The sequence below is a fragment of the Rhamphochromis longiceps genome, linkage group LG9 (genome assembly GCF_057381845.1).
Source record: "Rhamphochromis longiceps isolate RC_006_pf linkage group LG9, R_longiceps_female_GT1.1, whole genome shotgun sequence".
NCBI classification, from domain to species: domain Eukaryota; kingdom Metazoa; phylum Chordata; class Actinopteri; order Cichliformes; family Cichlidae; genus Rhamphochromis; species Rhamphochromis longiceps.
Window position 1 is genome coordinate 617,594 of NC_140565.1, and position 25,413 is coordinate 643,006.

At 45.6% G+C, this 25,413-nt stretch overlaps 2 protein-coding genes across 4 annotated transcripts; both read right to left on the reverse strand.

Moving 5' to 3' along the window:
- Positions 1–671: 671 nt before the first annotated feature.
- LOC146661477 (calponin-3-like) lies at positions 672–17,894 on the reverse strand. Of its 2 annotated transcripts, none has more exons than XM_085417943.1 (7): positions 17,701–17,894; positions 7,455–7,576; positions 3,444–3,510; positions 3,203–3,340; positions 2,992–3,108; positions 2,660–2,806; positions 672–1,679 (listed from the first exon to the last, which is right to left on the reverse strand). In XM_085417943.1, exons 1-7 carry the CDS (start codon positions 17,755–17,757, stop codon positions 1,347–1,349), a joined length of 981 nt encoding a protein of 326 aa, XP_085274069.1. In that variant the 5' UTR covers positions 17,758–17,894; the 3' UTR covers positions 672–1,346. The 2 variants fall into 2 exon arrangements, with proteins under 2 accessions (XP_085274069.1, XP_085274070.1); XM_085417944.1 differs by lacking the exon at positions 17,701–17,894 and adding an exon at positions 11,321–14,763.
- Positions 17,895–18,370: 476 nt separating this feature from the next.
- On the reverse strand, positions 18,371–24,360 carry alg14 (ALG14 UDP-N-acetylglucosaminyltransferase subunit). Of its 2 annotated transcripts, none has more exons than XM_085417945.1 (4): positions 24,169–24,360; positions 20,722–20,867; positions 19,671–19,793; positions 18,371–18,744 (listed from the first exon to the last, which is right to left on the reverse strand). In XM_085417945.1, exons 1-4 carry the CDS (start codon positions 24,308–24,310, stop codon positions 18,514–18,516), a joined length of 642 nt encoding a protein of 213 aa, XP_085274071.1. In that variant the 5' UTR covers positions 24,311–24,360; the 3' UTR covers positions 18,371–18,513. The 2 variants fall into 2 exon arrangements, with proteins under 2 accessions (XP_085274071.1, XP_085274072.1); XM_085417946.1 differs by lacking the exon at positions 24,169–24,360 and adding an exon at positions 23,181–24,144.
- Positions 24,361–25,413: the final 1,053 nt, after the last annotated feature.

Consider the following 25,413-nt stretch of genomic DNA (forward strand, 5'->3'; position numbering starts at 1 on the left):
CAACGCTACATTGTTACATAAATGTAGACATGATATACTCCCCAGATAAAAAGTAGTAATAGAGTAACATTCCTGTACTGTTTAACAGCGTCTACTGCACACTACATCGACTAGCTACACACATCTTTGAGTTCAGGGAGGCTGGAAAGCCTGGATCGGTCATTCCAGCAGGGACACCACATTATTCCTTCAACCTAGCACACGTGTCTGTGCGGTGAAAGAAAGCAGCCACAGGGGGAATAGGATGAAACCCGGACCTGAAGAGGAGGGTACTTTAGTCCTTGCTAGGAACAGCTGCTGCTAGGGAGCCGGTGCTACCAATCGGGAGGTTGTTGGTTGAATTCCTGGCTTCTCCCACGTAAATGCAACATGTTCTTGGGCAATTTGGCGAAGCCCAAATTGCCTCTGATGACTGTGTATGCACGTGAGGTGGAAAGTACTTCAGCACAGAATAAAGCATCTGTATGAGTGTGTGTGTGATTCAGGCTCTGAATACAAATAGTGCTTTGATTGTTAAAGTACCGTGCACAGGTCCATTGTTGCCATCATACGATTCAGGTACTCTGAATATCTCCTATTAGGATCTACAGATGATTACATTTGGGGTCACACACTCTTGTCACAGACGACGCCTGTTAGCACCGTACCTGTGTGGGGGAGTGGTTACAGTCTGTTCCCCAACTACGAGCGCTGATGTCAGCCTCCAATCAGAGCGAGCGCTGATTGGAGGCTGACACGCTCGGAGCCTCTTTCCACAGACGTGACCTGATTTCCATGTTAGCAGTAGAAGCAAGTTATAGGCTGGGATTAGTGCGTGGTCCAGGTTTAACATTAAAGATTTAAAACTTTATTTATAACATGTCGTTTTCATTGTGAACAGCAGACTGCTTTACTTTGGGACACTGCACATAAATACAGCTCAGCCAAACAAGAGGGCACAGAACAACAAAGAGCAAAGGGAGGCTGGAAATTCAGGACTACTCCGGTCTAGCCATTAGCATGAACGCCAAACGAGGTACGTGCTCTTGGAGCCGACGAATGGATCAGCAGCATTAAGGAATGCAAAGAGCGGGATTCATCGGATTCATCGGCAGCAGCATCTCTACATCAGTGTGCCATCATTTCTTTTATAAAAGAGGCTATTAGCTTAAAAACAGCATCTGCCACTGTGTGCGTGTGGTGATTCTATGCTACGTCTTACAAACTTTGGAGCTGAGATCAAAGTCTAGGTGAAGATGAAATACAAAGCAACGTTTCAGATAACAGAGAATAAAAAGACTAGCGATAGCAAAAGACTTGCTCTGTTGTAGTGATAAAACACATCTGCTAACAGGTGGAGAGCCCGACTAGCAGATGTTCTGATCGTTGTAATGGTAGTCGTGGTGGTAGCCGGCGTGGTACTCGTCCTCGTGGAATTCAGCCTGATAGTCACTGTCACTGATGTCGGAACCGTTGGTGCCGGTGCCTTGGCTGCCGTTAGTGTGGACGACCGGCTCGGTGGGGGGGGCGCAGTACTTGGGGTCGTAAACCTGGCGGCCCAGCCCGTACACGCTCATTCCTTTCTGAGACGCCACCTTGTTGGTGCCCATCTGCAGAGAGATGGTGGTGTTGTCCAGCGGCTGCACGGCCACTTTCTGATCAAAGATGTCTCTGCGAGTACCGGGGGCCGGCATGCCCGCCTACAGGAAACATGGCGCACATCAGCACGACAAACACATTTACACAGAGAGGACTCAAAGTGATCACTGAGCAATAACGCAGAGCTTCACTGGGCACACGTTTCAGATCAAACTCGTTTGATTATTAGACAAAGGTGACTTTTTAAAATGATGGCTTGGCTTATTAAGATTCATTGTATGTAATTGCATTTTTCAGACTGTGTTTTGTCCTGATGCCAACCATGCTAACCTCTGATGAACAGAATAGCAGGTCGGGTTAAGCAGCCGTCCTCCTGAAGACACGTCAGACTTTTTATACAGTGCAGGATATTTTATTTAAGCTATTTAGCAGGGACGCAGCAAAAGCTAACAAGAGTCCCACAATCAAATCACCTGGCTTTTATAATCAAACTGCTCTGTGCTTGATGCCAGTGCTGATTTCTGATAGGGTCTTCAATGCACGACGCTCCTTTGAGACGTTAATGAGGAAGAGACAGTCTTAAACCCACAGTGGCTGTTTCCTTCTTCAGGTGTTGACCAAAAAAGCTAAACTCATTTATTTATGAATCTGAGCCGCACACCTCACTGTCACTCAGCATGTGAAAAGTCGTATAGATGTGGGGCTCACGTTCCACTCAAGTGTCTCACATGTTGTCGAGACACTGTTGGAGTAATGTTGGGAGGTCGGCCACTCCTGGGAGGGCTGCTCCAGGTCTCCTCCATTTGTGGTTTGAACGAGGCCCAAACGGCTTTGTTACCCAAATGCAGACTGATTTCACTGAGCTTTTCTCGTGTTGCTTTTTGAAAACTTCAGGACTGGCCTGGTGTAGCGAGCGAAATCAAAGCTTTTCCTTTAAGAAATGAAATCTTCAGGTTATCTTTGTCTAAACACACCAAGTGTGGACAATATGCGAAACAAAAGACCATGATAATGATCAGGGAGTGGGCCAATACTTCTGTCACAGCACGACACATGGTAGAGAGTAAAGACTGGGTTTCACCTGGCTGGCTCCTTTGTTGGTGCCCATCTGCAGGCTGATGGTAGTCTGGTCATAAGGTTTGTCAGTGTGAGTCTTTGGATCGTACAGATGTCGTCTCGTTCCATACGCAGTCATTCCAGCCTGACTCGCACACTTGTTTGTTCCCATCTGAGAAACCAGAGACACGAGCTCAGCAAACACAGTTCGTCTCATTTCACTCTACAGTGAACTGTTGGCATTTAAACGTATCAGGTTAAACAGGGAGTGTTTCTCTGCTCCATCAAAAGACACTGAAATGGTTTAAATCTAATGATGACACATCTCAGGTCATGTGACAGTCACACTTCATTTACCTGCAGTCCGATGACACACTGGCCAGCCTTGATCTTCTCATCATCGAAGTGTCGAGCTTGTTTGTCTGCATATTTCACTCCGATATCGATCTTTGTGTCAATGCCTTTAGTCTTAGCCTGTCAGATAACACACGCTCGTCAGACTGATGGCGCTTTGTGTTCTATAACAGAAGAAAGACGCACTCGTCCTCTGTGCTGTGCGTGCACTCACCATGCTAGCCAGTGCGAGTAGTGTTGTCTGGACTTGAGTCATGTTTCCGTTTTCAAACAGGTCATTGGCCTCAAAGATGTCATTGGGCTTCAGGCCGTAGGCCAGGATAGCCTTTATGAAATTCCCGAGGTTTTCCAGCTGCAGAGAGCATCAGGGAAACAGAGTGATAAGAGACGGAGCACTAATAAGACGAGTGACGTGCTTCAGCTGCAGCTCTGCAGTGTTTGTGGGTCGCGCTCACCTTGTGCCAGTTGAGCTGTGAAAGGTTGATTTTCTTCACTGAACCAGGCTGCAGCTTATTAATCAGTCTGTGAGACGCAGGGAAGAAAACATCACATTAGTCCCACTGCTGCAGCGGATATCATGCAGTTCAGACACATTTCCTTCATTTGAGAGGACATTGCATCACTCACATAACTTCCTGTTTTATAACGCTCAAAGTACCATCAAACCAAAATTCACCTGAAATGTGAATTTCTTCAAAATCAAGTTCAAACCATTAGAGAATATTCATAACCACCCCACAGACATAATGTACAGGTAAACAGCAGTGCTACTGACATCGCGTCACGACCTTAAATATGACCACGCCCTTTAAGGTGGCTGTAACCTGACCATCACTGAACCCTCTGGGGTTACGACCCATTCAGTTTGTTGGTGGCCAAAAGTAGGTCTGTAGTTTTTATTATTTTTATGGTTTTTTGCCATTTTTTCTGCATAAAGCTTTTAACTAACTTCAGTTCTTTTCATAAATCTAAAATAATTATTACTTTTTACATTTTTAACCCTTTAAACACCAGTTTGTTTGTCCACTGCACCAGCTGGAAGACAACCTCACAATTTTATATAATTACATTGCTACTGAAATTTCTTGTATTGTTAATAGTAGAGTCTGGGGCATGTAATTGATTCACATCAACATTGATTATAATGCATTGTTGTTTTTGTGCAGGGAGAGCAAAAACATAAAAACTCCCTCTCAGCTTGTTTGTGGCCAAAAATGGACACCCCCTGTTTACGTTTACAAAATGCTATAAAATTCATATATATTAAGAAAAAATTCCACTTTTTCTGACTTGATTTTTTAAGATTAGCATCAGTGCTGCTCATGAAAATCTAAATTTCATTCAAATTCAGAATTTTAACCCTTTAAATACCAGTTAGATCACATAATTTTAATGATTTAAATAGGGATAAAAGCATAAAATCCCCATTTTTTTCTAAATAATACATGCAAACTGATTTATTTTCTAACCATGGTGGAGGTTAGATGTGTAGCAATAATTAAAAGTATCAATGAGTATCAATGAATGGCCAAAAAGTAAATCACAAATGGTGTGTTAGTGGCCACAAAGGCAATTTAATGACCAAATAACCACTGAGATGACCAATAAAATGATCAAGATTCATATTCCAGTGTGTGCTTCTGTGTGCATCCTCATTAGCAGCAAGATGTACTAACCACAGTAGAGTGGTTTTTGTAGGCACACTTTCTACACCTGGTGCAAGGGGCTGCTGTTCCAATCCTGGAGGTGCGCCTTTTGCACCTTCTTGTCATTTCGTTGGTGGGGTGGGTTAGGGGGTGTGGGGTAGTCTGAACACTCTGGTTCAGACTACTGTATCTTGAGATCAATGGCAGAAGTGGCTGAGAATTAGGAGAAGGGTGTCTTGCAGTTGTTGAGGTCACCAGCATGTGCCCCAGCTCTCCCAGGACACACATTAGTCATCCAGAACATCATAGTCAAATGAGCTTGCAAAGAAAAGCGTCTGGACTTCTTTAAGTTACTTGAAGACGTTTCACCTCTCATCCGAGAAGCTTCTTCAGTTCTAAGGTCAAATGGTGGAGAGTCCCAGATATAAACCTAGTGGGAGTTTCCCCCCACAGAGGGACAAAAGGACCCCCTGATGATCCTCTAATCGCCTGAGCCGAGGTGCGAAACTGGGTGTGGGTCCCAATCAGCCAGGGTTTCGGGTGAGCTCATTGTGAAACCTGGAGCACAAACTTGGAGTAATCAGGACCCTACACCACCGGGCAGAACATGTTCCCTCTAAGCCTGAAGGAAAAAAGAAGGAACACACACATGTAAAGGAAGCACTCAAAACATGCGGCTATCCTAAATGGGCGTTCTTAAAGTCAGCAAAGAGGCACAGAAAAGAAGACCAGACACCAGCGAGGGAGGATAAGAAGGACAGATGCAACAACATTGTCATCCCCTATGTAGCCGGTGTATCAGAGGAACTCAGGAGAGTTTTCTCCAAGCACGACATCCCAGTGTATTTCAGACCCAGCAACACGCTCAGACAGAAACTGGTTCACCCGAAAGACAAAACTGCAAAACACAGACTTAACAATGTGGTGTATGCTGTACAGTGCAGCAAGGAATGCTCAGACCTCTACATTGGAGAGACCAAACAGCCACTTCACAAGCACATGGCACAACACAGAAGAGCCACCTCCACAGGACAAGACTCAGCAGTCCATCTGCATCTTAAGGTCAAAGGTCACTCTTTCGAGGATGCCAATGTTCACATTTTGGACAGAGAGGACAGATGGTTTGGAAGAGGAGTGAAAGAAGCCATCTATGTCCACTGTGAGCGACCATCTTTGAGCAGAGGCGGGGTTTACGACACCAACTCTCTGCCATCTATAATCCAGTTTTGAGATCCTTCCCAGACGCCTTAACGCCCACTCACATCCTGGGCCATCTGACCTCAGGAATTCGCATGATAAGGTGGGGCCAGGTTTCACAATGAGCACACCTGAAACCCTGGCTGATTGTGACCCACACCCAGTTTCACACCTTGGCTCAGGCGATTAGAGGATCATCAGGGGTCCTTTTGTCCCTCTGTGGGGGGAAACTCCCACTAGGTTTATATCTGGGACTCTCCACCATTTGACCTTAGAACTGAAGAAGCTTCTCAGATGAGAGGTGAAACGTCTTCAAGCAACTTAAAGAAGTCCAGACGCTTTTCTTTGCAAGCTCCTTTGACTGTAGGTATGTAGAGGACTCCCCCACTTCAGTGAAGATGTTTCCGGCGGGACAAAGACATCGTATCCCAAGACATCCAAGAGATTGGAGAAAAGAGCCATCAGTTAGTTTTCCTTCTACAACTCGAGGTGCCAACACCCTCTAAGTTATCCAAGCAATATTTGTGCCTATTGTAGTCCAGGATTGCTTCTTGCTTTCACGCATCCTTTATTCCCCATCACTGACTGCTGGTTCCTTGTGTGTTGCTGTCAAAAGAAGCACATTCCTCCGTTGCTTTGGCATGTGGGATATGGCCGTGGTAGCTTTGGTGAAGCCAAAGACAGACAACAAAACTTCCTCTGTTGCAACTGGAGGAGCTGGGGGGGAAGCTCTGGGTTGTTTCCCCTGTGCCCGTTTTCATCTGAGGAGTTCCAATCTGCAATCTGAAGTGTTCCTCACACATAGACTGTGTAGGAAGCAGGCCCAGACACAGTCTATGCGTGAGGACTTCCTGCAGCAACTCAGGAAGTTCAAGCTGCCACAGGAGGTCACCTTCTACACCTTCTGTCCCATGCACATCAATTACTGTCTGGTTCAGTTCAGCCCCGAAAACTGCAACAGACAATCAGGTCTGCAGAGAGGATCGTCAGCTGCCTGCAGACTCCTCCCATCCTGTTCAAACTGCTGCCTTCAGACCGCCGTCTAGGTTTTCTTCCCTCAGGCTGTCACTCTGATGAACACTGTGAAATAAGCTGTTATAGCATTCATATGTGCATTGGGCTACTATTGTGCTCAGTTTGTATAGTTTGTTAGACTTTGTGTAACTTGTTTTCTCTTACTTTTTGTTTGCATGCATAGATCAAAGTGACCCAGAGTCAGAGTCCATGTTTGTGGACACAGATTTGGCCAAATAAAGAGGATCTGATGATGCCGACTTTGGAGAGTGGGTTTTTGCAACAAACTCTCCAGTTTTCAAAACTGTTCCGACATCTGTCCTGTTTGTCTGCATGTCTCTGAGCTTCTGTGCAGGAACATCATGAAAACGGCAGTAAAAACTATGATCGTCCACTCAGTGTCCACAGGTTAGAGAAACTGAGGGTGCATGACCGGCCGACGCACCACAAAGATGTGGGTGTTACAATAAACAGAGCCTTAGTTTGGTGACAAACTGAATTCAATCGATTAGAAAACATACTTAATGTTACATGGAATTTGCTTTTGTCTCCATTACAAAGATCAAGAGGCCCAACAACGGCAGTAACACAAGAGCAAACAGAACTTACTCGCAGAGGATGACCCCATCCTTCAAGCCTTTCTGGAAATTCTCTCCAATAGACATTCCGGTCACCTCTTCAATCCAGAAACGGAGCTCCTCCTCTTTCTGTGGGTCATATTTTTGAGCAATCTGGAGAGATTAAAACACAAATAATAATATGACCACATGAGTCTGTGATAGCACAGCTGCTAGCACCAGTGCCCAGCAGACCATGCTGAGCCTTTACCATCTACAGACATCGGAGCTTTCAAAAATCATCAGTCGTGTTTCATCTGACCAAAGCCTCACCAATGTATAACGTGTATTCTTTGGTTATACAGAACTAAATAAATATTTCACCCTCACAGGGTACTGTAGGGTCAAAGGTCAGCCACACAGGGTACTGTAGGGTCAAAGGTCAGCCTCAGAGGGTCCTGTAGGGTCAAAGGTCACCCTCAGAGGGTAGTGTAGGGTCAAAGGTCAGCCTCAGAGGGTACTGTAGGGTCTGGGCACTCTTAAATGATGAGGTTTGGCCACTTGCAGCAGAAACAGCTTTTTTAAAACCTTTTCTCAGTAACTTTCAGACCACGAGGGACACACTAACACTGCAGTCATGAATAATAGAATTGTGGTTTACAGGTGCTTGGTGGTCTTAAACTATCTTCTGCTGAGGTCCAAGAGTCTCTCTGTGCTGTCCTTTAAATGGTGGGCTGTCACATGGTACACTTTCCATCAAAGGTTTTTACATGTTAACCCTGAACCGTCGTTTTCTCTTAGGCTCTCCATCAATCACAGTAAAAGACTGAAACAGGGCGTTCCTAGAAAGAGGTCAGGGAGGTAACGGAGAGCAGCCAGCAGGGCTTTTCTTCTTATCGGTTTGATTTAGAACAGGCACTGGCATTTTGCTTCTAATTATTACTGCTTTGGGGTTTTTAAGATGCCGAGTAACACATCCAGTTACCCGTTCAGCTGGTAAAGAACTGCTGACAGATTAAAGTGGTTCACAAAGTCTCCAGAATCAACAGGACATAGAGCGCCCTTGCTGATCACTGTGGTTTGTTCTATTCTATCATGTGGACTAAACAAACACTCCTGCTGGGATCAGCTCATGCCCCAAACACATGTGGAAGCCTCACTCTCCACTGAATCCATCTCACCAGGTAATCCTGTGCTACAGAGGACAGATGGACCACAACCCATCCAAAGCACAGGGACTCTGCTTTTCTGAAGCATACGGAGGAACAATGGAGGACTTTTATCTGATAATATCTCTGAGTGTTTGTTTTTGTAGGAAGTTTCATCATATTGTAAATGTATTATCCAGAAAAACAACTTCTTTTTGCTGCTCCAAAACTACTGTTGATATCGTTTAAAAACATCCATTTCCACATATTTATTTTAACACATTCACTCAGGCAGCCAAGCTGTTGTGTTTGTGTTGTGTGGTAACACAACTGGCTGGCTCCCAGTTCAGTTACTAAAACAGAAAACCATGAAAAACGGGACAAAGTTCAGAACGTGATAACAAAACTGTTTCTTTGAACTTCTGTGATGAAGCAGGAAAAGCACAGAGCTCATGCACAAACATGCAAAGAAAGATCTCTCCCAGACTTGGATGGACACAGCTGCTTTATGGCCAACTGTCCACTGAATAAGGGCTGATTATATCTGTGGGGCCTTTCTTTAATCAGTGCTGTCATGTTTAGCTATATTACACGTTTTTAAAAAAAATCCCCCAAAAGTTTCCCTCAAAACTCCAAATTTCAGTCGAGCTTGAGAGCATCTACTTAGGAGCAGGTTTTAGTTTTTAGTTGGCACTCAGAGAAGCTGCTGTCCCACATCATGCCAGAGACTTGGGGGATCCCAGGTTGTTCCCGAACATCCTAACCGACCTTCTCCAATCCGAGGAAGGCAGTTTGAGTCTTCCTCTCGACCTTGGCAAAGAGGGGAGCATTCGAAGAACTTGTCCTTGCATACAACTGTTAGAACTCACGATCTTGGAACCTGCAGTTGTTCCAAAATGGTTCCATTTCTGAACGACTGCACTTTCAGTTTGGTCAAACAGATGCTTTTTATACTGGCAGAGAAAAACTACCAGCTCTAACAAAAAGGGCTTAAATTTAGCGGCCTGGACAGCAGGTCTCAAGGGTCTGTTACATGTTACTGCAGCAGTTTAAAAGTTATTTATACTACTGAGGAGTAGTACTCAGAGTTTTGCCCTTAAAAAGCCGAAAATGTCAAAAGTTTAGACTTCTTTAATGAAGGATATTTTATTAAAGAAAACTAGCAAAGCAAAAACAAATGCAGACAGTAATAATCCCAAAATAATAATCACCTGAAATATAACCTAGTCTGAGCTAACGCTGGGAGTAAGAAGCTTGGAGAGACGACGAGCACCCTCAGATCTGAAGATGCACTCTCCCCGTGTTAGAGGCTGAGCAGAAATCCAAATCTTCTTGAGCTCTTCAGATTTTAAAGCCCAAACTTTTCTTCTTTTCTGTCTTATTGTAACCTAGAATTTCTACACACGAACACTGAGGCAGATTTGAATATGCTTCATCAGTCTTCAGTTAGATCATGATTCAATTCAATTCAATTTTATTTATATAGCGCCAAATCACAACAACAGTCACCTCAAGGCAATTTTTATTGTAAGGTCGACCCTACAATAATACATACAGAGAAAAACCCAACAATCATATGACCCCCTATGAGCAGCACTTTGGCGACAGTGGGAAGGAAAAACTCCCTTTTAACAGGAAGAAACCTCCAACAGAACCAGGCTCAGGGAGGGGCGGGGCCATCTGCTGTGATTGGTTGGGGTGAGAGAAGGAAGACAGGATAAAGACATGCTGTGGAAGAGAGACAGAGGTTAATAACAGATATGATTCAATGCAGAGAGGTCTGTTAATACATAGTGAGTGAGAAAGGTGACTGGAAAGGAAATACTCAGTGCATCATGGGAATCCCCCGGCAGCCTACGTCTATTGCAGCATAACTAAGGGAGGATTCAGGGTCACCTGGTCCAGCCCTAACTATATGCTTTAGCAAATAGGAAAGTTTGAAGCCTAATCTTGAAAGTAGAGATAGTGTCTGTCTCCTGAATCCAAACTGGAAGCTGGTTCCACAGAAGAGGGGCCTGAAAACTGAAGGCTCTGCCTCCCATTCTACTTTTAAATACTCTAGGAACAACAAGTAGGCCTGCAGAGCGAGAGCGGAGCGCTCTAATAGGGTGATATGGTACTACAAGGTCATTAAGATAAGATGGGGCCTGATTATTTAAGAGCTTGTATGTGAGGAGCAGGATTTTGAATTCTGGATTTAACAGGAAGTCAAAACAGGAGAAATCTGCTCTCTCTTTCTAGTCCCTGTCAGGACTCTTGCTGCAGCATTTTGGATCAGCTGAAGGCTTTTCAGGGAGTTTTTAGGACTTCCTGATAATAATGAATTACAGTCGTCCAGCCTGGAAGTAATAAATGCATGAACTAGTTTTTCAGCGTCACTCTGAGACAGGATATTTCTAATTTTAGAGATGTTGCACAAATGGAAGAACGCAGTCTTACATATTTGTTTAATATGTGCGTTGAAGGACATGTCCTGGTCAAAGATGACTCCAAGGTTCCTCACAGTGTTACTGGAGGCCAAGGTAATGCCATCCAGAGTAAGAATCTGGTTAGATACCATATTTCTAGGCTTTTCAGGGCCGAGTACAATAACCTCAGTTTGATCTGAATTAAGAAGCATGGTCATCCATTTTAATCCACTTATACAGAAATGCTTTGACCTGTTTCTCTTCCAAACACACACACACACTTTAAGCACCACTATTACAATAAATACAATGAACAAGCCAATAAGAATAAAGAAATAAAAATATCACAGTTCTGCAGATACCTCGTTTTATCCGACCACCAGTCCGGCCTCCTCTCCCAGTTCCTGATAAAAGCCACAAGAAAACCAGTCAAACAGACTCCGTCTGATTCTGACCAGGATTCCCCACCGTTGACAGTTTGGTTTTTTCTGTCATCAGTACCAAACAGCATGTATTTGGAAACACGACCAGTGAAACCAGTGCACGTATGTACTCTGAACTGGTTCCACAGTGGAACTGACGTTTCAAACCTTGCAGGGCTTCAAACTCCTCAGATTGTGTCACAGCTTTAGTTTCAGGCACAGCTGCTTCAAGGCTGTCAGTCACTACCGTCTCACATTTTTACTGAACAAAGAGTAAAGCAGCACGGAGGAACTCCAGTTTGAGTAACCAGACCAGTCTGACTCATCACACCAACACACTGCAGTGTTAAACGATCATGTTAGGATTTCACAGCTCTGATCACAGCACTTCCCTCCAGCAGCCTGAGGAAACATGCAACAATGTGTCCATCGTGTGAAACATGTTGGTCAAATGTTCAAACATTATCTTTGAAACCCAACAAACCGAACACGTTCCAGTCACAGACACTGCAGCTCATGTTCCCCATCAAATACATGCTCATAGTGACATTTCACTCAATATTTAGTTTTCATTTTCAAACAATGCATTTTTACATACATGCGTGTGTGTTATTTTGGTCTGTCAGCCCACTATCAGGTTTGTTTTTTTCAAAACACACTGGAATCTGTCTCCACATGATGATATCAAACAGCAGGTTTCAGTCCAGCACTCGTGCTGAGCACACAACAGGAAACAACGTTACACTGTAATAGAAAACCAGTGAAATAAATGGTACAATACTGGAAACTGTCGAATGCTTGCTTTCGTTTTATGACCAGCGTAAAGTTCTTTGGTCACAATGAAGAAAATTGTACTTTTATGTAACTGGCTGCTCCATTCTGCATGCAGAACTGCTGGGGCAACAGACTAAACCCGAGTCTGATACTCATATAATCAAACTATTATTCTGGTATTTCAGCACAAAAGCAACAAAGAAACCTCACTGCAACTGTTGACAAGTCTGTAAAACATCCCTGCCATATTCATCAATGTCATCCTTATGGATAGAGCTGGGTGTCATCTGCACTGCAGTGAGAACACGTGCTATACTTGCTAATGACACTGCCTAAGAGAAGCATGTATGATGTAGACAGAACCCTGTGGAACTCCATAATAACCTTTACTAGTTACATTAACAATTTGCAGGCTGTTGGATACGATTCAAACCCTGCAGCACCAGTGCAACATTGGCTACTGTACTAATGCTGCATGTGCAGCAGGTAAAGACCAACAGGGGGCTCTAAGTTAGTGTACTCCTGAGCCCAGCTAAACAGGACAGGTTAGGCCATCTGGTATAAAAACCTCGATAAAATCAAACATATCGTAATAAATAAGATTTCCATAGCGGATCAGAGCCCAGGCTAACAATGACACTCAGGAGATGTACTCGACATGAATTATGCAGCACATCTACTGAACAGACCGGAATAACACGATCTGCCAACTGAGCCGAGTGAAAAGTAGCGGGCGGACGGCTGGATCGAGGCATTGAAGAATCTCAGGAATGTGATGTATGCTGACAGGATAAGAGCGTGGACTCCTGATCGCACGTTACGCAATGGAAGCCATTTGCTACTCTGCTTTTGTTGACACAAGGGAACAAAAGTCATATTTACATGTTCAGAAGGAACATGGCTTCACACCAACGTGACTCAAAATCCAGAACTTTGGTAGGGAATCATATCCAGTTCTTACATCGACACCATTATCAGAGCACACGGCAATATGACAGCATCCTAAAAACCTGTTTAAAATGGGTGCTCTCCCATTTTAAACAGGTTTTTAGGATGTGCTGCCGTCGGACGCCCGGCCTGCCGTCGGACATGCTTCATTCTCCTGTCTCTGATCAAGGCTTTATCTGTGCTTCAACTTTCAGAGAGAGTGTTACTTTCAAGCAGTGCACGATGCTGCTTTCAGAGTAATCATGATGTAGTGCAGTGGTTCCCAAAGTGGCGGGCACAGAGCCATTGCAGGGGGGGCGCAGTATGGTTTTTATAAGAAAACACTGCTAGTATAATGGACACAAACGCAAAGCAGAGGTTGAAGCATCGTCAAAGATGCTTCCAAGCCAAAGACTAGAAGAGCAGCTGTCGTGCCGACAGAAGGAGTTTCCCCTGCGTGGGGAGCAGCACTGGGCTCTCCAAATCACGGACAAACAGGATCCCACATTCTTGATTTTTAGTTCACAAACACTTCTTATAACGACTAACTACTCCTGAAACTTTGGAGATGTTAGCACTTTGTACAGTTACAGGAGGATAAAAGTAATTATCGGGCAAAATGTCCTTCGTTTGTTAAAATAGTCCCGTCCAACACCACGTGAGAACAATAAATATATAATTTTCTGTTGTAACCCTCAAACTGAATGGTATGGAGGCCCGTTTCCACCACTAAAAAAAAAAAAAAAAAAAAAAAGCATCCACATAACTCCAAATTTTGAGTTATTTTCTCAAAATTTCGAGTTAGTCAGTAATCTACGTGAATGGCGTCATTTCCTTGTTACCCGGAAGCTGAAGCCCTCAGCTACAAATGCTACAGCTAAGCTACCAGGATTACAGTCATGAATGCACAAATTGCTGATTATTTTCAGCTTGGCTTCACAAATGATGAAATCCTTGTGTTATTAGCTGAATTATTAGCGTTACTATCAGCAAACGTACTCTCGAAAGCGCCAAGTTGTTGTGACCTGGTTTTGAGTGCGCGTTCCACGTGGATTACTGATTGACAGAGCAAATGACTCGAAATTTGGAGTTATGGATACTTCTTTTGTTGCTGTTGGCTTCCACAGAATGGCGATGTAACGACACTCACCGTTCACAAAACTAAAACATCACTACTTCCCCGTCTAACTCTCTATAATGCAGTAAACTGGATCCCGTGTCCAGCCACTGACGCAGGAGGAACACATTGTGTCGGTGATACCGACCTTGGCACAAACACGGATCCTGCCACAGTTTGTTCCCCGCTTCAAATCATGGACACACTGTATCCCACAGTTTGAGGTTTTTAAACCCACTTTGCACACAGAGACATTTTTGGAAAAATGTATTGACAGTGATGTTGAATATTCTTGTAAAATTAGGGGGAACCACTGAGGCAGCGTACGGCATCAGGAGCTTCCACGTGTTTTTCATGCGAGCACACAAAGGAACCGTGGTGGTTCCTCTCAGCATGTCATCAAAAAGGAAACGGTAACACACAGAAAGCCTCTCCTCCATTCATGTCTATATGAAACACACATAGAAAAGTGTGTGAGCCAACAAACTCACAGAGCTTCGATATGACGTTCCCTCTGTACAAACACACTGTGTAAAGTACACTAGTGTTTCCCCGTTTCCACTGTGATGATGGAAAACCCTTTAAATATTTAGACATTTTTGGGCTCTGGGAAATTTTTACTAATATAAAACCTGCACAGATTCCTGGCCTGTTTCACAGATGCTTCTTTGATACTGCCAATGCTAACGTCAGCACACGCCTGGATGAACAGGAGGGCAGTCGGGCTGAGTGCATTCGTCCCATTGCTGTGTTGTGATCCAGGTAATCATTTACTATCCTTCACAGGAAGCAAATCCTGGAAGTTCACCTGGAACGTTCCGGCGCAGCACCGGTGGCCTTGTATTGGCTGCAGCTCTGTATTAGGATGGAATTGATCATTTAAGTAGGTGGTAATGTGGCAGTTGTTGGTCACACTGATATGACAAAGAGAAACAGGCTCTGGGAGGAGGACATGCGACAGCTAAAAGCTGTGCACACACACTTGTTGCTGATACGTCACTACAGTGCAGGACTTGTGTGACTGGACTGTATCCACACTGCTGGTTCGGTATGCTGACGGACACTCTGGCACATTTATTTGTGCCTCCCATTTTTGAGTTACTGACCAACAGACGCTTCTTCCTCTCACGTTAAACCAGTTGCTTCATGTTCACTCTGTGTTTCTTTGTTTCATGGTGAAGAGCAACAAAAGCTGACTGATGCATTTCCTTTGCTGAAGCTCTGATGCTGAGGTTTGTGCTGAGCAGTGACAGCTGTATACCAGGTGATATCCCAGGAGGCGTTTTTCTTACACTGAAGGTTAACACACAAAATCAGAAAGCTGTCCACCGTCCAAACAGAAGTTGATGCTCGCCGAGTGTCAGACAGACGTGAGACTAGCTGCAGTGTACAAGTCTACGGTTTCTATGGCTGCTGTTGTATGTCCTGTGTTTTGGCACAGAGCCATGTGACTCGGTTACAGTCTGTACCATGAATGTGACTCAAACAGCATTAGCAGCTAACCAACAGTCAAAGCTAACCAGCAGCTGCTTTCATAATGTCCATCATCAGAAACAGTCTGATGGAGCTTCACATGCTCACCTGCATCTCCAGATGCTGAGCTTAAGTTCTGAGGAGACTGATTTAGGTCACAAGGACTAATTGTTTGTTCATGTTAAGACTGACACACATAGGTTGTGTGCTTGTAGGGAAGCGTCTGCAGTGACATCACCACAGAGCCTAAAGTTCATCCTCGGATGAAACTGGCACGCTGGCTTTGCCACGTCGCGTTTTTATCAGCTGTAGACGGGAAACACGGATGGAACTTCCAGGTGGGAAAAAGTGTCTTCAATCTGCAGCCAGATGACTGTGGTGATCGAAATATTGATTAAAATAAGCTCATGGGAAAACGTTTCTCTTGCAGTCTGTGAGCATCTTCCTTCTTTGTTTTTGGGCTCTGTCACCGACTTTGGGTCGTCCTGAATAAAAAAAAAATAGGTCTGTTTTATAAATCGTTGTCATTCTGTGTTCCAGAAGCACATACTCTCGACCTAGGGGCCTGTCAATCACAAGACATTAGCAGATCGTTACATAGACAAACCTTTTGAATACAAGCGTGCTGGTGCACACAGGGGTGCACAGACACAAACTACACCTTTCTTGGCTGCTACCTCAAAGCACATTGAGTGCTGTCAGTCCTGCGTGCTGCACAATAACATTCAATATTTAATATCTACTGTCAGCTAGATTATTGTGATGCTGTTGTGTTTATTATGCTGCTCGTTTTTTGCTTGTTTCCTTCCTCTCAACAGGTGATCCAGGTGAAAAGTGCCTTTTCTCCCTCTTCCCCTGTGTTTTTCTATCTTGCCCAGTCATGTCTGTCCCGTCTGCAACAACTGAAAATAAAATAAATACATAATAATAATAAAGGTCAATCAAACGGACCACTATGGCTAGGCCGTGATGATCCACTTGGTAAAGGAAACCTGTTGTGTATCTTTCTTTGCCTTCAGACCATCATTGTGATGCTGAAGAACCACAGGGACAGAGCCTTTGGCTGACGTGGGGAACATCTACCTTTGGTTCCGCGTGTCATTCGTTCTTAAAATCTCAGACTGCTGACAGGACAGAAGACGAGGCCAAAGGCAAACAAACGTCCTGGCACACGAACAGCCAAAAACACTAACTCGTCCACACACACGCAGACTGGCAGCGTGCCCACCAACTTCTCATGCTTACACAAAAGATGTGTTTTCAAATCAACGCTCTCGAAAGTCCTTTACTTCATTTTGGCGGACTTTCAAATCCCAAGTTTGCAGAAGTCCCTCCATGCAGCGAGTCATGCGTGGCGTGGGTAATGTAAATCTCACGGGGCATCGTGAACACGCAGTAACAGATGGAGGCATTGTGAGGAGCAGACAGAAGAAACGCGAACTTCGTGGAGAGTGCGCGTTTGTACGTGTTTCTGATGGCGTCATCCTTCAGCCATCCCTCACAGACTGTCCACGGAGACCGAGAGCAAAGACACGACGCGTTTGCCGTGAAACTAACAGATGGTTTGGTTCCTCTGAATATTTGCCACGACACTGACTGCTGTTCTAAGTCTGCTCCTAAAATCTGAGGCAACATGGAAGCATCAGTGTGTCCGGGCTCCTCCCAGCTGCTCCACAGATCCCGTTTAGCTTCTCGTCATCAAACATCTTCATCACAACATCTCATCAGAAGTTCAACAAACTGTTTCAAACGCTTTAGAGGCGTAAAAGCAGCGCTTGGCACCGAGGCGGCTGCGGTCACAGTAACGCTCCCCGCGTCTTTCTTCGTGCTGGACACGAAGGGAAAAGTTCCCGAGCTCGGGAACGTTCGGCGCGTTCAGACAAACAAGAGGACCGAACCTTTGTTTAAACTCTCGTGTTCGGCCCACAGCGAGACACACCGACAGGCCCGCGGGCTTCTAGCATCCACACAAAAAGTCTGAAAGCGAAGGAAACGTGAGACAAAGTAAAGACGCGACCGAAGCACTTACTTTGCTCTTGACTTCAGCAGACAGGCCGTAGGCTGGTCCCTTATTAAAGTGAGTCATCGTGGCGCTTTTGTAACCCACGGGATTACTCGCAAAGTCCGCGGAGTCGTCTGTGGAAAAGACGGATTCTCAGCGACTGTTTCGGCCCGACGGGAGCTCAAGCAGTGCGCGAGGCGAGAGCACGGTCAGCCCCCCGCCTCCTGTCCCCTCCCCTCAGTGTCGGCTGCATCCTGAAAGCCCTGGATGAGTACAACTTCCACACATGACCAAAACTTTCCACACCGGGATCATTTTTAGGAATCCTGTTCAGCTCAGCTTTGGTCTGCAGGCTGGCTGGAAACGAAAAGCTGGTGCGGCTTTAACCAAGTCCCACAGCACCCGAGAAACACACAGATCTCACCCGCTCCTTTCCCCGCCGTGCCGTGGAAGCAGAGGCTGCGCGTGGGCTTACTAACAGGCCTCGCTGCGTTCAGCTTCATGAGACACACGCGTGTGTACTGTCAGGGAAAACATGCTAACCCACGTGCACTGTGGTGATCCTGGAATGTGCGGGTGGACATGGTGTCCATCTTTCTCCTCTCATGCAGGGACTCATGCTCGGTGTGGGCTCCACAGCGATCACACGTGATGCCACGTCGGACAGATAACGATCAGCCTCCCCAGCGATGCGCAGGTGCAGCAGTTTCACCTTCACTGCATTGTTTTCTGAGTAGTTTAATAGTAGTGAGAGTAAATAATGGCACAAACAACTCAACAATACAGACACAGCATTTATTCATCACACAGCAGGAATGAGTCCGTGTGGATCGGACACTTTCACACCATTCTTCCCAGGAAAATGGATTTGGGGTATTTGTCCCTCAGAGACGACCACTGTACAAAGAAGTAGTCGGATACAGGATACAGGATCTTCCCAGTGAGCGACAACGTCTGGACACGGCAAATACTCTCAGCGTAAACTATCAGGACTTTCTTTATTCCCAGAATTCCAAGGAGGAGTCCTGCTACACACAGGGGAATGCAGGTCCCCGGGCCGTTACACAGCACCTGAAAACACAGACAGGGGGGGCGGGCACACATCCGTGGAAAGAGGTTATTCTGTACATCTGTTACAAAACTGTGTGTCATGTGACAAAGACTGGCTCAAAGGCCATTCTGGATCGGTTCATGTGCACTCCCTGTCATCACAGGACGCCTCGGACATGCAGCGCAGCAGCCTCTGTTCTCACACAGTGACCTCCCCTCCTCAGGTCCTTCAGTAGAAACTGTGAGAGTCAAAGAGGGAAACCCTGACACGTCCGGTGCATGTTGGGGTTTGGAGCTTACCGAACATATTTAAGGCCAAACCCGGCTGAGCTGAACCGTCTCAAACCACAAATGCATCAGAATGTTTCAAACAGATACGCGTTTGACTCACCGAGGACTGCGTTCAGTGAGACAAAGGGAGGGGGCTGAGTAAGTACGAGGCCTCAGCACTGAAGGAGGCTGGTGGAGTTTACAGGAAAGCTGCCGTGGAGTCTGGAGAAGTAATCATACAGCTCCTCTGCGTGCAGAGCCCCACTCTGCAGTCAGCTTACACCCACACCTCTCAGCCGTCTGTTTCCCTGCACAAACCTTCTTACAGCAGCAGGGCTGCAGCGATAAGTTGATCAGAAAATGATCCTTTGCCTCGACGCTTCGTTTAGCGCTCGGCGCCGTCGCCACGTAAGCGCCAGCGTTTCAGCTGCGACTAAAACAGACCTGAAACAGCCAGCGTTTGAACAGAAGCAGTTTTTCAGCAGAAACAAATGTTTTTGTAAAGCGAAACCAGTGAGAAGCCGTTTTCTCTCCATTTACTGTCGCTCATTAACAACACAACAGTATTTGTGACTCAAATATAACGGATGGAATATTCCGTTGGTAACATGCCTTCAGCTGCAGCGTGCTAACCACCGCTGTGTGAGCCACTGTTCACTACAGCCTGCTCCACTCACCATGTCCGGTCTGAGCCTGAACACCAGAGGCAGGGAATAGCGCAGGGCATCGAGAGTGCTGACGACAGACGAGCTCCAGGACTGGTGCACCTCGCGGCTCCGTGGGATCCGACAGATGGTGAACTGAGGAACAAACACGTGTGCGTCACATTCGTCTGAATTTGACATTAGATGTTTAAATGGATTCACTGAGCTGTAAGCTGACAGGGACTGAAGACAAACAGAAACCAACCACACGCCTGGACCTGTGAGACACACGAGGACGTGCTTCTGTAGGGATGATCTGATAGCCTCGTGTTGGTGTTGTTCCCAGACCACCATGAAAATGTTGTTCCAGGTTCAACGTTGCAAGTGACCAATCACTTTGTTGTGACGTTATTCTTTTGCACGCCAAGCCATTCGTGCATTTATGAAATTCCAATGTTGCGAGGACAATATCAATTCTGCTTACTGTTTATTACAGAGTTAGGGTCAGGGTCCGTTGATCGGCGGACAGAGGCGGTTTCTCGCAGCTTAAGTACAGTTTTTTGTTTTACGCCGGTTTTTCCCAAAGTCGCAAAAGTATGACGTCACAACAATGTGATTGGTCACTTGCAATGTTGAACCTGGAACATTTTCATGATGATCTGGGAACAACACCAACACGAGGATATCAGATCGTGCGCTTCGGTAGACAGCTTAAACCACACAGTAACAGGATTACTTCAGAAACGCTGGTGGCCAACAGGCCAAACTTTACTTTCTGTTTTGCTGATGTGCTCTTTGCCTGGCAGTGGAGTACTGTCACAGTGTGATACTTTCCTGAAGGACAGGAAATAAGTAACTCTTCCAGTGTGTGAGCCTGCTGTGTCAGGACTCTCCTGCCTATGATGATGCAGTCCTGTGGGAGCAGCAAGTCCTCTGCAGAGTCCAGCGGTGGCACGCTTTGCTGTATCTGAACCTCTGCACTGTGCTGGGGTGCAGCTGCTGGGCCATGGAGACCACAGAGCTCAGTGAGCTCTCGCTGTGCATCACCACACTGAGTTAAAACCAAAAGCTCCATCATGCGTACCTGTGAGTCCGACTGTTGTTTGAGGCTTTCAAACGTGCAAATTTTCTCCTCGCTCATCCTGTCTGTGTCTGCGAGGACATAGTGTCGAGGTGTGTAGGCTGCAGACATGCACTGCAGCAGGTGCAGGACCTCTGTGGTATGACCACCTACAAATCAGAAAGAAGCACAGCAGCAGTTACAAGGTTAACCACGACCTGGAGGACACTGAACTCTTAGTCCTCACTGCGCTCGTCATACACGCTCATCTTTAGATGGACACTTAATAAAGACAGACATTCAATTTGATTTAGAAAGTATGTTTCATCCCAGCATGAGTTCAAACAGGTCAGTCCGTGCTGGGCGTGAAGCGGCAGCGAGGACACACCACAGGACATCACTGACAGTGTTGGACGTGCACGTGGCCAGAAACAGCCAGGAGTCTGCTCAGCATCTAGGACCAACAGCTCTATAAAGCATCATTATCACTTTGAACTTCACATCGGTCTACTGACCTTAAAGGTCAAATGTGACATTACATTATAAATGCTTTATCATAGTTTATACATCATTCTCACATCAGCAGGTTCCCATAATGACTACAAACTGTTTCTACGACAACTCCAATCTCCCCAAAACGGCCGAGCCCCATCAGACCTCAGAGACCTCTGAGTATCCGATTGTTCAGTCTGACGTCACTAGCCGTGTCTGGACCTAAACTCCGCTGCAGGTCCATATATCAAACGATCACTATGGCATTACTGAGAGTTGAAAAACTGTCTAAAGTCTTTCATCTTTAATAAAATGATCAGCGTTCTGCTCTACCAGGTGTAACAATTGAGTTTAACATCCAGGCATCCATGAAAACGGAATTTATGACATTAAACGGAGTTAGAAGTTAGCAGGGAGTTAGCTCGCTAGCTTCTATCTAAATACAATATAGCATGTCCTGACTGCGGGGTTTTGGAAACAAATTAAAACGTACAGCTCTGCTATCACTTCCAGCATAAATGAAGACAGAAAACTAAACAGCATGACGTTTGTAGGGTTACTGAAGTTGGGCTAGCTGGTATATAATGATGTGCTACGTGACCGCTAGCGACACAGCTATGTTAGCATAATATAAACAAGCTAACTTTTTTTCCACTCGATAAAAGTTAACGTGAGTGTTCTCGGTGGTCAGAAACAAATGTAATCGCATGGCAGGATGCTGTAAAAGGACCAAACTTCAGCCAGGAGAACAACTGAGATAATCCATCCACAATACGAGGTTAGTCATTCATATACTGCTGCATGGGCTGGGCTGTAGTTACATCCTAAGGTTTTAAAAACTGAGCTTAAATAAATGATTAGCGGTAATAAAAGCCGAGGGAGGTCAACAGTGATCACTGACTGTTTTAGGAGCTTTTTGAGATCAAATAGAAGAAAATACAAAACATTAAACATGTTAACAACACAAAAGCCATATTAAACGCAGACTACTTTAGGCCCGGAAGTAGGATTCGTCACGTCATCACTGAACAACCGGATTATCATATGACCCCTGCAGAAGCAGCTTTCTCATGCTGTCTATAGTATATGTGCTATTACTGCATGTCATTAGCCTTTGGAGCCTCTCTCCCATACTTTAGTCCAGTGATCCTGGTTCTGTTTTAGGTCACTTCCTGTTAAAAGGGAGCTTTTTGTCTCACTGTCACCAAGTGCTCGCTCATAGGGGATCATTTGATTGTTGTGGTTTCTCGCTAACACCGTAGGGTCGTTACGTGTGAAGATAACTGCTGTTGTAATTTCACTGTATATAACTAAGACTGAGCTGCAGAGCTACACCCCAGGACCAGCTCTACGCTCCAGACTGTACTGGATCGTCAGCATTAAGCTGAGTATTTTCACCACTGAGACCAGGAACACTGCACATCCATTGGCTAACGGTCGTGTTGGCTGCACGTTTCAGACCTGCACCCAATTCCAGTGAGCATGCTCAGCAACACTTCTCAAGATGAAGCCTGAGTTGATACGTCAGAGCCTCCGTTTGAATCCAGCAGAGTAATGTGAATACTGCTGACTATTCCTCTCACCAAAGCACTCTGTCACTACCATGGACAGCAGGAACGCTCGTGGTTATCATTTAACCAACTTTCTGATTCATCCGAATTTGGATTTTTAAATCTAATCATTCAGCTGTTACCTAACAGGGACAAACTACAGCTGACAGAAACTGAAGACAAGAATACAAACACATCACACAGCGATGGGCCTGTGATGCACACGAGCACACAGTTACCCCAACATCAAGAACTGCACTGAGAAGCAGGACCACGCAGTACAGAACAAGGAAAGGAAGCAAACTAGTGCGAGATGTGTCTAAAGACCCAGGAACAACTGCAGAGACACTAGTGACTGTTGGGAATTGTAGTCTCACACATGACAGCCACTGGAAACCTACACAGGAATGGACTGAAGAGTCTCAGAAGGAAAAACGTCACCTTGGAGCCGGACAAAGCTCATGCATACTGGAAGTGCATCCTTTGGTGAGATGAGCTCTCCCCGTAGAGATGCTGCTGACGTTTGGAGAAAGGAGCAGGCTCGGATCGTACACTCGTGTCTTTAAACCAGCCCACGTGCCACAGGATGTGGCGTGAAAATCATCACAGCCCAACACCTTCACGTGGATGTGGTTCTGGTTAGACCCACTGAGAGTGAATCAGGAGATTTTCAGTGGAAAAAGGTTCTGACTGAACTGCTGATGACAAACTGACTTCATTTAAAAAGTCGCTTCAAAATCCACGTGTGAGTTTATGTTTGACGTTTCTGAATGAAGACGGAGAGAGGGGTGTCAAACATGTGGTCCGTGTGCAGCAGGAGGGCAGAGAGCAACAACCTCACACAGATGACTGACTCAGCAGTTTCCCCTCATCTCAGCGTGGAAAACCAGCGGACTCACGCCTGTCACAGGTCCACGCATGCATCCAAACTGTGTTTCTTCAAGGAAATACAACTATTCCTGCCTCTAAGGACTTTTAACAACTAAATACATAGAAAATAACCAGCATCGCTTAATCTGGATGGAATTATTAAGAAAAATCCAGTATTTTGACGGATTTTCACTTCACTAATCACCAGAATGACCTTTGTGTACACTCTAGGTATGTATAGTGTACCGGAAGCTCGGGGATGTTGTTTGTACGGTGGCGGAAGTGTCGCACTCCTGCCCGACACAAAGCAAACATGTTCAGTATCCACAGCTAAAACAGCAGATACGTGGCATGGCTAGAATTAGCATGCGTCCACGCCGTGTCCGATACACCCACGGTGTCACAGTGTTGCTGAAACACTGTGAAACATGGCTCCATGCCCGGTGTAGCCCGGTAGCTACGGAGGCCGGCTGACGGCTGTTTGTAACGTAACAACATGAGCGAGCTTTCTCTGTGACACTTGAACGCAGCGCAGCGGGGCCGTGTTCCGCGCTGTTACCTGATCCCGCGACCACCAGAACAGTGACCCGACCCTTGCTTCCAGGCTTGCAGTTGGCGCCCGTCTTCACAACGATATAAAGGCGAATGATGAAAAATAAACACAGAAGTAAAACTGCTGATGTGAACCCCAACAGCAACATCGTGACGGCTACGGCAGCCTGGCGTGCCCAAAACCAGACAGGGCGTGGGGCGGGGAAGCCCTGAGTGCGGGCTGGTAGGCAGAGCCAGCTCCTGCTTGGTGTTCACGTTACTTTGTTTTTAGCTTCCACATCCATTCAGACGTCCTGGACACGTGTCTATAAATCTGCAGTGTGCTGAGGAGGTGGAGCTTATGAAAGAAAAATATACGTCGACTTTCACTTTAAATTCATTGTAATTTGTAAGTGTAATAATAATGATGACAATGTTATCCGTGTTTTGCACAGCGGAGGAGCGTGTCAGCACACATTTCACTGCATGTTGTACTCGTATAACTCTGAATGTGCCAAATGAAGAAGGTTGAATCTTCAACGATCGGGTTGATCTCTGTGGACCTGAAAGCAGCCGTGGGCCGCTGCTGACACGCCCCCTCAGTGTTCAAGTCATACCAAACAAAAACGAAGAAAACAGACATTTCTGATATTTTTGTTCGTTTTCATTTCAAATATTTTATAACAAGACTAAACTTTTTCATACACACATGGGTCGTCTCTGTGTGACAGGAGGCAGCACTGCTGCTGTCATTGTGTTCGTGTCTAAATCAAGCTACACATGAGTTTGTGAGTCTGTCACTGCTCTCTGCTCATAAAGAACTTATTTTAACATTGAAGTCAACAACAAAGCAACCCTGCAGGTTTCTAACACAGCACAGTGTCCACACTGAAGCCAGTTTACAGTCCCAGTGAACCTAAGCCAGGGCGCGTACCCGAGCAGCACCTCCACACAGACCACATTCAAGCCCAGGACGGTGGTGCTGTGAGGCAGTGCTAGCTGCTGCACCTCTCCACAATGGTTACAAAATCAAGTTATACATTGAACTAACCAACGATGTAAACAAGTAGAGCTGAAACAATCAATCAGTTACTGACTTGAAATAAAGGCAGCAGCTGTTAGAACAGCATGAACATATTAAACGGGCTGGACACCCTCAGAGGTAGCTGGTCCTGTCTTGACATCTCTTTGCCGTCACATGTAGGATCAGTGCTTTTACCCTGACTTACTTTATGTTGTACACAGTTTTACTTCTGTGACATTTTGTAGGACA